The 12,828-nt window shown below is 38.0% G+C and overlaps 1 protein-coding gene across 2 annotated transcripts in view; it reads right to left on the minus strand.

Annotated features, from left to right (window-relative positions):
- Positions 1-12,828, minus strand: part of nphs1 (NPHS1 adhesion molecule, nephrin) — a 113,145-nt gene that overhangs the window by 69,590 nt on the left and 30,727 nt on the right. For both annotated transcript variants that reach the window (XM_081369699.1, XM_081369700.1), the window contains one exon: positions 11,821-11,943. In XM_081369699.1, coding sequence (XP_081225825.1) covers positions 11,821-11,943 — 123 coding nt within the window. The remainder of the gene's footprint in view (positions 1-11,820; positions 11,944-12,828) is intronic.

Here is a 12,828-nt window from a genome sequence, read left to right on the forward strand (position 1 = left end):
AATGAATGTTGATGCAGTTTTGTCATCGAGATGAAGCTGTGACAACAGTGATGTTTACTTAAAGGTGCACTCAGTAATTTTTCCCCCATTAAAAAGTTTCGAAATGAAAGAAATGAAAAATACTTTAGAAAAAGAATTATGTACAGTGACATGAGATGAGGACTCTAGACATATAAATGTAGTTTAACTCACAGAGGCAGTCATGTCGAGATCGCATGGCCAGCCAAACCCTTGAATTTGTACTGCATTTTGGAAGCAAAAGATGCAGAATAGAACCTTAAATTTCAATGCAAGGAAATATAATAAAAAAGAAGTGAAATACAAGGAAATTGATATGACTGTAATTTTTAGGAAACAAATGTTAATGTTGGGATGACAAAGTCATATTTAAAGTTCTGAAAACAGGTAAAAAGCCTTAAAGTTTGTTGGATGGATGGATGGATGGATGATGTGGTCCTTGTATTCAGTTCAAATATTAGGAAAGTATTCAAGTAAACATTTACAAAACATTTTTAAGCAATATGAGACAGCAATGTTTTCTTTTAAAACTGATGTCATCTAAGCTGTGTAGACTATTGGTTGTTAACCAATACCCAAATAGCTGGTTAACATTACCCAACAGTGATTTCAGAAACCGAGCAGATGCATTTTGTTAATATTACAAAAAAAAAAACGATTTTTCCTTGGAATGAAATGCATTGATGGTTCACAATAAGACCAGAAACGTGTATTAAGAAAGTAAATAGGGTCAACGTTAATGTCAAGTTCACTGAGTCAGAGAAACCGTATTTGGCCGTATCTGAATAGAGATGAACGCCTACATAGCCAGGTAACTTGAGGCAGATGGAGGGTCATTCATCTAAACCCAACCACTGCCTCAAATTGAAGACCGTCTTTTCTCATGGCATGTGTATCTGCACAACACACACACACACACACACACACACACAAACACACACACACACACACACACACACACACACACACACACACACACACACACACACACACACACACACACAGAGCCTTGTTAGACCACATGAGCAAACACAGTCTGTTAACAAGTTTTGACCAGACATGCCTCAAAAGGCTTGAATACACTCATCCACAAACACACACATACACACAGTTACACTGGGCTCAGGTGTGAGCTTTGAAGCTAAGAGCCATTGAAGCAGTCCCATTTCTTCTCCTCTGCTCTATCTCTTTCATTCCCTCTCTCATTTCATCTCTTCTTCTCGTCTTCATACCACTGATCTTTCCACCTCTTCCTTCGCTCTGCACCTCTCCTCTCATCTCCTCCCATCTCGTTCCTGTCTGAAGAGTGCAGCAGGTGCATCTGAGGCAACAGAGATAACAGCAATTTCTCCCTCTCTCTGTCTTTCCTGCTCTTACATTCTTCATTTTCAGCCCACTGCATATGACAATAAACACTTTCAACACTCGACCGAACAAGTCTTGATTTGAGTAAATCAAACCGACATATGATAAACAAAATAGTGTCCGAACCAGTTACCAACCATAATCTAGAGACTCAAATCCACTTCCCTACATGACACGCAGTCCCAACAGACACTGGCGCTCTCACACTATATAGCACTTTCCAGAGAAAATTGACAGAATTCTTGCTGTTTAAAGGGTTATTTCGCCCAAAAATGAATATTCTGTCATTATTTACTCATCCTCATGTTGTTCCAAACCCTTTCGTTCATCTTCCAAACACAAATAAAGATCTTATTGATGAAATCTGAGAGATTTCTGTACCCTCCATAGACAGACACGCAACTACTAATTTTACTCTTCAAAAAGTTCATAAAGAAACCGTAAAACTAATCCATATGAATTGAGTGGTTTTGTCCAAATGAAGAGATGAAGAGACTTGATCGCATCATTTGATGAACAGATTTAATTTAGGCTTTTATTCACATATAAACATTAAGTATATTAATTATAATTATAATAATATATCATATTACATAAGAATAGGTCTATTTACAACTAAAATGTATTTATTTTTTTTAATATGGAAATTATATAATAAGGACTAGATGTTACAATCCCAACTGATTCAGTCCGATACCTGTCTTGAGTGGGTTTTAATATGCAATAATATAATATGCAATAAAATGCAATAATATAATTTAATATATGCTGTAATGTAATATAATATATTAATGCAGTAATGTGATGTATTGTAATGTAATATATCTATTCACAACTAAAATATTAGCTTTTGAGATCTGTTTCCAGAGTCGCTACTCTCAACGTCTATAATAGCATGACAAATCTAACCATTAGCATCCCCATTCATCTCAGTAGCAGTTTCCTCATAGGCAAACTTTTTTAGAAACTTTTTTTTTGTTGAGCCAATCATCTGATCTGAGAATGCCACATGACTAATCACTCTGGGGCTGCAGGAAAAAAACATAATCAGCCAACCATTGAGCCTCTTTAAAGCTTCATCATTTCAGGAGGAAGCTGTGTTGGACACAGTTTTGCATTTATATGTAGTCTGAGGCTATGCAGAGAAGCAAGAAACACCTCCGGGCTGGAGCACTAGGACGTGCAGTTGACTTAATGTGAGTGACAATCACGTATATGTGGCACAATTCATGACTCAGATACTGAATGTGGGCGGCAAAGAGTTGCCTGAAGAAAACCGAGATCATGGCGACTAAGCAGTGACTCTCATCAGGAATGAGATTCCAGCTCTGCTGAGAGAGCGTTGGGTCACGAAATTGCTGGACATTCTGTGTCATATCCGAAAGTTCAGAAATAAAGCCAACTTCTTGCATCTTTCCTTTGAATCAAATGAATCAAATGAATGAATGAATCAAATGAATGAATGAATCAAATGAATGAATGAATCAAATGAATGAATGATTGAATCAAATGAATGAATGAATGAATCAAATGAATGAATGAATGAATGAATGAATGAATCAAATGAATGAATGAATGAATCAAATGAATGAATGAATGAATGAATGAATGAATGAATCAAATGAATGAATGAATGAATGAATGAATGAATGAATGAATCAAATGAATGAATGAATGAATCAAATGAATGAATGAATGAATGAATCAAATGAATGAATGAATGAATGAATCAAATGAATGAATGAATCAATCAATCAAATGAATGAATGAATGAATCAAATGAATGAATGAATGAATCTATCTATCTATCTATCTATCTATCTATCTATCTATCTATCTATCTATCTATCTATCTATCTATCTATCTATCTATCTATCTATCAAAAAACAAAAAAAGGTAAACCAATTCTTCTACAAAGACATAGTCAGTGTTGAGGAAAGTTACATTAAAAAGTAATGTGTTATAATACTGCATTACTTTTTCTTAACCAAGAAAACACTTTTTTTGGGGAAAATGTAAAGGCTCTTTCACACCAAAAGTACTAATAAGATTTTAGCCATTAGTGGTCATACAGAAAAGTGGTAATACATCATTCAAAACTGTAATGGGTCACACTTATTTGTGTAAACTTACAATAACAACTAAATGTTGTGCACTTTTCTAAATAAATAATACAAAAAGAATATGCGCTTTCTGCCATCTCAGTCTCCATGAACTGAAGCGCATCATAAAAATGAACCGAAACTCAGCGTATAGGCTACTTGCCTCGAAGACATTAGAAATATATCTAAAGAAAGCTTGAAATATCTACTTTTAAACAAACCAATTAAAATAAAAAACAAATACTCTCTGATTATGTAACCCCTATGAAAGATGCATAATGGCGTGTCCACTATAGGCTACTGTAGAGATGGACTCAGCATTGTCAACTCCATCTTTGCAGCTGACACTGACTCAGAAATCATTAGTTTATTAATAAATTATTAAAATGTCTCCTTGCTATTTTATCCGACACATTCATAATTATTACTTTTGCTGGTGCTTTGCAGCAAGCTTTATGCGTTTGCTTGAGCGCGAGGCATATATTACACCCATATTAAAGGCTTGTTATGTTTTAGTATTCCCCCTAGTACATATTTAAGTAATTAAATTAATATAAGCGTGCAATTAGTCGACTTATGGCTTAAATGAACGACTACTAGTTGACTAGAATAGTCGGGGGCAGCCCTTTTATCAAAATATGTTACTGTATATACACTCACCTAAAGGATTATTAGGAACACCATTCTAATACTGTGTTTGACCCCCTTTCGCCTTCAGAACTGCCTTAATTCTACGTGGCATTGATTCAACAAGGTGCTGAAAGCATTCTTTAGAAATGTTGGCCCATATTGATAGGATAGCATCTTGCAGTTGATGGAGATTTGTGGGTTGCACATCCAGGGCACGAAGCTCCTGTTCCACCACATCCCAAAGATGCTCTATTGGGTTGAGATCTGGTGACTGTGGGGGCCATTTTAGTACAGTGAACTCATTGTCATGTTCAAGAAACCAATTTGAAATTATTCGAGCTTTGTGACATGGTGCATTATCCTGCTGGAAGTAGCCATCAGAGGATGGGTACATGGTGGTCATAAAGGGATGGACATGGTCAGAAACAATGCTCAGGTAGGCCGTGGCATTTAAACGATGCCCAATTGGCACTAAGGGGCCTAAAGTTTGCCAAGAAAACATCCACCACACCATTACACCACCACCACCAGCCTGCACAGTGGTAACAAGGCATGATGGATCCATGTTCTCATTCTGTTTACGCCAAATTCTGACTCTACCATCTGAATGTCTCAACAGAAATCGAGACTCATCAGACCAGGCAACATTTTTCCAGTCTTCAACTGTCCAATTTTGGTGAGCTTGTGCAAATTGTAGCCTCTTTTTCCTATTTGTAGTGGAGATGAGTGGTACCCGGTGGGGTCTTCTGCTGTTGTAGCCCATCCGCCTCAAGGTTGTGCGTGTTGTGGCTTCACAAATGCTTTGCTGCATACCTCGGTTGTAACGAGTGGTTATTTCAGTCAAAGTTGCTCTTCTATCAGCTTGAATCAGTCGGCCCATTCTCCTCTGACCTCTAGCATCAACAAGGCATTTTCGCCCACAGGACTGCCGCATACTGGATGTTTTTCCCTTTTCACACCATTCTTTGTAAACCCTAGAAATGGTTGTGCGTGAAAATCCCAGTAACTGAGCAGATTGTGAAATACTCAGACCGGCCCGTCTGGCACCAACAACCATGCCACACTCAAAATTGCTTAAATCACCTTTCTTTCCCATTCTGACATTCAGTTTGGAGTTCAGGAGATTGTCTTGACCAGGACCACACCCCTAAATGCATTGAAGCAACTGCCATGTGATTGGTTGATTAGATAATTGCATTAATGAGAAATTGAACAGGTGTTCCTAATAATCCTTTAGGTGAGTGTATATATATATATATATATATATATATATATATATATATATATATATATATGTATATATATATATATATATATGACTTAAATAATGTTAAATATAATCACACAAAACAAGTGCACGAAAAAATTACAAGAAACAAACTTGCAACTGTGAGATAAAGACGCAACTTTGAGAATAAAAGTCACAATAGTGGTATTTTTAACTGTAAGACTGGAAAAGGTTTTCAAAATGAATTATTTTACACAGGCGAAAAGAAGCTTTTGAGCCAGATTTGAACCTGGTTGTATTTGTGAAATGCTAACAATGGTTTTGCTAGAATGGATAGTCAGGATCAAAGGAGAAAAAGGACATGGCCGCATTATTGTTCAGGATTATAAGGTGCCACTTGAAGTGACAGCCATGGTTATCTTCTATAACCATGGTCTATGTGTGACAAAGAAGAAAAACACACACAGAAGCCTTGAGAAAGCTTCACGGCAGTGCTTGTGGAGATAGCTATTGACGCTGTGGCCACGCGCTTAGCTTCTAGCAAGCCAAGGGTGATTCATCTTGAATTAGGCCATTATAAAACATATCACATGGACATAGGGAATCCAATTAAGACCCTGCCTCATCTTTTAGTCTCTCGCTCAGTCTTCTCTCCTTTTTCCCCCACCTCACCACTCCCCTCTGTAAAGACATTATGCCATTTGGATTGGATTTACTGAGGTAGATTAGAAGCAGACACAGCAAAAATCCAGCCCCGAATGGGTGCAATGGTGAGGTAATGGATGGGAAAATACTGCTGCCTTCAGCACTCACATTTGCAAATGTCCATTTCAAAACATCACATAAACAAAAATTAGCCTATAATATTTCAGTTATATATGGAAACACTAAACAAAAAGTAAAATGGAGTGATGCATCTTTCACATAAGCAGACTAGCGGGCTCAAATACATATTGTAATCAAATAAATTAAATTAAATGGCAATTAACAAACCCTACAGTTAATACAGTTAAGTTAGTAAAATAAGACATTAGCCTACATTATTGTGGCAGATAAGTAAACCACAAATAGACATTACAAAAAAAGTGCATTTGAATAGTCACCTGAATAGTCAATATATTGTTTGCTTTTTTCCTAAATAAAAATTTATTATTAAAGCAGCGCTATGCAGCTTTGCCGACTTCTTCGCTGTTTTCTCGCTTTTTGCTCGCGGGTTTCTCTATAGAGCTCCCCCTACAGCTTCGGAATAGATATTTGACAACACTGTCGTTAAAACTCGTTGGGCTCGTCCCATCTTCTCCCGCTGGTCATGTGCATTTGTTTTCAAAGAACCCGGCGAACGCACGGAGCCATGTCCACTGAGGTGTGTATAATACACAGAAGGCTAGCATATAAATGTTTAGATAGTATATGTGTGCAGTGCCGAAAAGCAGTTTGTTACATCGCGAGACCTGATATCACGCGATACTTCCTGATGCTGCGTCCGGCGGCCCGCCGGCCCAAAGTTGCAAGGGTGGTTTTTCGTCTCACAGGCGCTCGCGGGGTGCGAGATGACCACCATTCAACCCGAAAACAGTCATATAACCATTCCAATGACTCCGAAGCTGTTCGATTAAGATAAAAAAGTTACTTAGTTCACCTTTAAATTATCATTGAACATATTGATTCTTTCCAGCATTGCAATACATAAATAAATAAATAAAACACTTGAATCTGATTTTTTTTACTGCATAAAAAAAAAAAAAAAAAAAAAAAAATCAGTATTTGGAACCTCTCTGACTCTTCATCATCTTTGGATCTTCATATTGTAAAAGATGGATTCTACCCAGATGGATTTCGCAACAAAATTCACTGCTTTAGCCTGCCGAAGCCTTCATTTATTGGATTTTTCATCTCGCCATCACCTGCTCTAATGACAACGAGACCCTGAAGTCAGTTATCTGGATCGGTGCTAACTACCACAAACCAGTAGACCTCCCAGACACCACAGGACTTGACTGGATGGAGGCCGTCATCAGATGTCTGGAGAGCATCTATCCCCGAGTTTCGAGTTTCTGTTTCGAGACAACTCTATGAACTGTTATTTATCTGTTTGTCCTGAATCATCGCTGTTTCAAGACCGCACTGAGACTGTTTAGTTGACCTTTTGGGAATTGGAATACCATTCTTGATCACCTCAAGCTTACCCCGTCACCTTCACCTCTAAGCTCAGCCAGTCCTCCAGCCCCGCCTCTGCTGGATGCCTGCAGCCCTTCGTCTTCCCCGGGAATGCCTTGCTGTGCTGTGAAGCCGCAGGCCGTGCAACCGCCAGACTCACCCGAGAGAGAAGATTCTGTGGCTCCGCCTCCAGCCTCTGATCCTTTCGCTCCACCTCGGCCCGTCGACCTGTCGGATCCGCTTTGGCTCCTCCAGCCCTCGCCTTCACCAGAGACCCTCGAATTTGCGGCCCCACCGGGTTCCCTCGTCCCACCGGCTCCCCCTTGGTCAGTCATCACTCTATATCAGCCACGGACTTCCACTGCACTCAGTCCCTCCAATCCTACGGCTACAGCAGATTCCTCCTTCCCTCCAGCTCCGCCTCTGTCTTTAGTCCCACCGGCTCAGCCTCAGTCCTCGGACACTCTGGCTCCACCTCGAGCGCTCGTCGCCGCACCCTCGCCTTGGTCTCCAGAGCCAGCGGTGTCACTCAAGCCAATCAGCTCTTCGTCTGCGCCCGGGGATCCTCTGACATCGTCTCCATCTCCGTCGGTCGTCACCCGGATGTCGGAGGTCACCTTTACACTGTGGCACCTCCCGCAGTCGACTCCTCCGTGGGCTGTCAAACCATCTCGGTCACCAGGCAACTACCATCATCGCCTCCAGGGTCTCATCCGTCTCCTCTCACCAGCCCTTCGCCACCTACTCGTCACCTCTTAAGCCCCCGCCTCCCTCACCTCTTCAGTTTTGGCCTGAGGTCGCACCTTCTCGGAGGGGGTGTAATGTCATGATCTGTCAGTTTCGTTTTCATTCTCATGGACTTTTAGTTTTGCTTATTTCCTGTTGTCTCTGTTTATATTTCCCACCACTTGTTTGTTACCATGAATATTCATTTAATCATCACATCTGTTCGTATTTGAGTTTGTTATCAGTGTATACTTAAGTTCCCTTTTTCCTCAGTTGTTGGTCGGTTGTTGTTTGTGTCTAGAGCAAACTGTTGCACATGCTGGAATATTCTGGGTTTATTTTATCATTAAATCACTTAATATTTGGAATCTTACTCTTCATCATCTTTGTAACACATATACTTTGTTACATATATTGTAACATATGAATAATTGTTCTGATTATATATATATATATAGTATACAAATAAATATAATAATGAAATTGGGTGAATTATATAATGGATGAATTATATAAACAAATAATTATATCAAGTTTTTAATATATGGTTTTATAATCATATTTGGAAATCATACATGGGTATTTAAGTACAGAAGGCATAATTGAAATTTTTATTGCACTCTTAGAAAAAAATATATATTTATATATAATCATATAACTTTATACATTTTAAAAAATGCAATTAAAATAAACATTTTTTTGTATTTTTAATTGAATTTTTTATAATGTTTAGAATTTATTTTTATTTTTATTTATTTAAAATGAAAAAAGTATTATAATAATTAAATAATATAAAATATATTCAGATTATTTTTTATTGTTATTTTTGAATAATTAAAACACACTAAAATAATATATTAAATGTACAGTCCTATTAAAGGCGCAAACACAATCTGTTGATTGTGATAAATGAGTGACTCAGTCCTGCTGCTGTTGATGCAGCAGCGTGTGTGTGTGTGTTTGTGTAAGTGTGTGAAACTGAGATTCTGTTACAGCCATAACTATCTTCACTCTCTTGTCCTTTCTCTTTTTCATTGCTGTCAATAAAACCTGCTGCTGCCTTCCCAGGCAAAAGAAAAGCAGTCACCACAGCAACCGCCCTCCATTACAAACACACATACACACACACACACACACACACACACACACACACACACACACACACACACACACACACACACACACACACACACACACACACACATCTCTGGGACAGAAGAGGAAGTGAACGCTTGATGACTGGTGAAGAAAAGGGGCTTTCAAGACCCCCTGCCTTAGACATATGGGCCGGCTCCCACCACAGGAGGCAGAAGAGATGGTAGGAAAGCAAAAGTCAGAGGCTGAAAGGGATTGAGCAATAGATGGATAGATAGTTTGGGGAGAAAAAAGAGAGAAAGTGTGAAACAGGGAGGATTACGCATGCATTACAGAGTGTGACTGTGAGAGAAGCCTAGAAAGTGAAAGAATGATACAGTGATATGACGTGGACCAGTGACCATGCTCAGTAACATCCATCTGCCACACGACGCCTCAGATTCATCTTGAAAGGTACGTTACACAAGCAATAAACTACAAACAAATGTATACATGCATGCCTAAACTAAGAAAAGTGATGGAATAGCAAACCTTTAAGGCATATGTCATTACTGTATTTTTTCCCTCATGTTTTATTTTTAATAAAACAAAAGGCAATTCTTTTTGAAGAGCCTTCATGCATCTTTTTTCCCCATACAGCAACAGTTCATAGTAGCTGACCACAACTGTGGAGTTCCAAAAAGAACAAACACTATCATAAAAGCATTCAACATGACTTGCATTATATGTCAACACTTTTGAAGCGGTACACTAGCTTTGTGTGAGAGACAGATGAAAATTTCGATTGCTAATCACTTTAATAATCTTGATTTTGCCAATGATTTGAAAACTCATTTCCCTTTCGGAGTGGAACTTCAACACTGCATCAATCTCATAAGAAATAACAACAGATTAGTATAGACAAAATTCACGAATGATTCATTCTTTTCAGTTAGTCCTTGTTTAATGAACTCAAATCAGAATGAACAATTCATTTGTGAATCAGTATGTCGGGTCTAAGTAATAGATTCAACAACTCACTCTCTCTCAATGATACAATGAGAGCTTTTCTCAAGCTAGCACCTCACTGAATCTGTCTTCCGGTCATGTTCGAATCAACGAGTCAAGAACGGTTGAGTAATAACATCCTCAGAGCTCGAGTGCTTAAGGAATTGACATGTTGAAATGGCTCCAAAGATCCTCAAATTGAACTCTTATTGGAAAGAACAGCTGCACAGCATTGAACCAATAACTAACAGCATCTTCCACTGAAATCAATTCGACACTAAGTCAAACTCCTTCCCTGTGATGTCTATGAATTTCGATTCGGCCTCAAAGGTTCACACAATACAAAGAGAAGCATAGCCAAGTCACAAAACTGATACATTGCACTGAACCTGAAACTCAAAACTATGGTAAGAATTTCAATTTATTATCCATTTTATTCCAATTGGTCCAAAAGTCTTTTCAAATCTTCCATTCTCTCTGTAAAACCATAGCAGCACTTAACTTAACTACCTCCATAAAAGTTTCTACAGCAAAAGAAAAAGTGAAACTCGTCTGGACAAGTTTTATAAGTATATACATTTTAAAAAATTGCAATAATTACAAATAATTTTATTTAAATTTTCATTTATTTGTATAATAATTTGAATTTATTTTATTTAATTTTAATATATTATATAATTTTTTTTTTATTATTATTAAAAAGTGAAACTTTTTTTGCTCCTTCCAAATCTTTTCTCTCTCTAAAACCTTAGCAGCATTTAATTGACTACCTTCATACAAGTTTTTTTTTTCAATAATTAAAATAATTTTATTTAAATTTTCATTCATTTTTATAATAATTAGTATTTATTTTATTTTTCTCTTATTATAAAATAATTATATTAATAAAATTATATAAAATATGTTGATTATTATTTTATATTATTTCACTTGGTCAAAACGTGCTACTTTTCACTCTTTCCAAATCTTCGTTTCTCTCTCTAAAACCTTAGCAACTCTTAACTTGACTACCTTCCTAAAAGTTTCTACAGCAAAGGACAAAGCGAAACCCACCTGGACATGTTATATTTTACAGTGGAGTTTAAAAAATAAACTAAATTAAAAGAAAAAAGTTATCACCTACGAGCAGGGGAACCTCAGGTATAGGTAAGTCTCAGATGTTGCCCGCTATAAGTGCCCTATCCGCTGTGGCCAAGCGCGCTAACTAATTGGCCACATCACTAATGCGAGCTATCACCGCTGTCATACACCTGTGACCAATGGGACTTTATCTGAAGTGCAGCACAAGGGATTCTCCACGACACTGCAGAGAAACTCCATGGCTCATTAGTACCCTGAATGTGGCTATAGTGACAGGCTTAGGTTTGCCACCGAGTGTCACCTTTTCAGTGCGTGTGCAGCCATTAGCGGCCCTGGTTGAGCGATCTGTCATGGCTAAAGTTGTCTCGCGTGCTTCTTTTCACCATTTGCACCCCACTCCTTGCGCGGTGGTAAAAGATTGGTTTGCTTACTCTGCACATTGAGCCAGGCTGTGCGGGACACAATGGCACGGCTGCTTACGGACCGCCCCACTTGGCACTCGTAGTTGCCGTCGTCTTCCAAACTCACGTTGAAAATCTGAAGATGGTACTGGCCTGTAAGAGAAAGTAGACAGAGCAGAAAATATGAGGCGTAAAGAAATTAATATGAGAGAAATATAATGTTTCAATGACTTCTTGGTCACACGGAAAATTTATCGGAATAGAGGCTTGACAATATAGAATGAATACTCAGAGACTTATTAAGCTCTACTGGTATCATTTGTAATGCTGTTGAGTACTATAGAAAAATAATTCAACCAGTCATTCAGTTTGGAGAATGGGCTGAATGTACACCGGTTTCAAAAGTGCAGACATAATACTCGGAAGTCAACTTATAATTAAAATTGGCCAAACTCATTTTATTTAATAAAATGTGGGAAGAACCAATATAGTAAGATTAGTGAAGATCCCAGCATCTAAAGGTTAGTTCTCTTTAATTCCAAATGCACTACTAAGCATGGCAGGGGAAACATAATGCTATCGTGGACGCATGTCTACAGCAGGTGTTTGTAGGATCTACAAAATTGCTGGAACTTTGAAAATGGATCAATATTTGTGAATCCTGCCGAACACAGTGTAGACGAGTATGGAGAATCTGTTTGGAGATCAAATATGTATTTTTCCAAGATGATAATGATCCCAAACACACAGTAAACACACAATGAAAGTGATCAGGCTGAGCATTTTGAAGTCTTCAAATGGCCTCCTCAGTCCCCTGACCTTAAAGCCATTGAAAACTCTTGGAAAATTATAAACCTGAATTGTGATAAATCATAAAGGTCTTCCAATGAAGCTTAACTTTGGGAAGAACTTAAAGGGTTAGTTCACCCAAAAATGAAAATTCTGTCAGTAATTACTCACCCTCATGTTGTTCCAACCCCGTAAGACCTTCGTTCATCTTCGGAACACAAATTAAGATATTTTTGATTAAATCTAAGA

Source organism: Scardinius erythrophthalmus (genome assembly GCF_964197995.2).
Source record: "Scardinius erythrophthalmus genome assembly, chromosome: 7".
Classification (NCBI taxonomy): Eukaryota; Metazoa; Chordata; class Actinopteri; order Cypriniformes; family Leuciscidae; genus Scardinius; species Scardinius erythrophthalmus.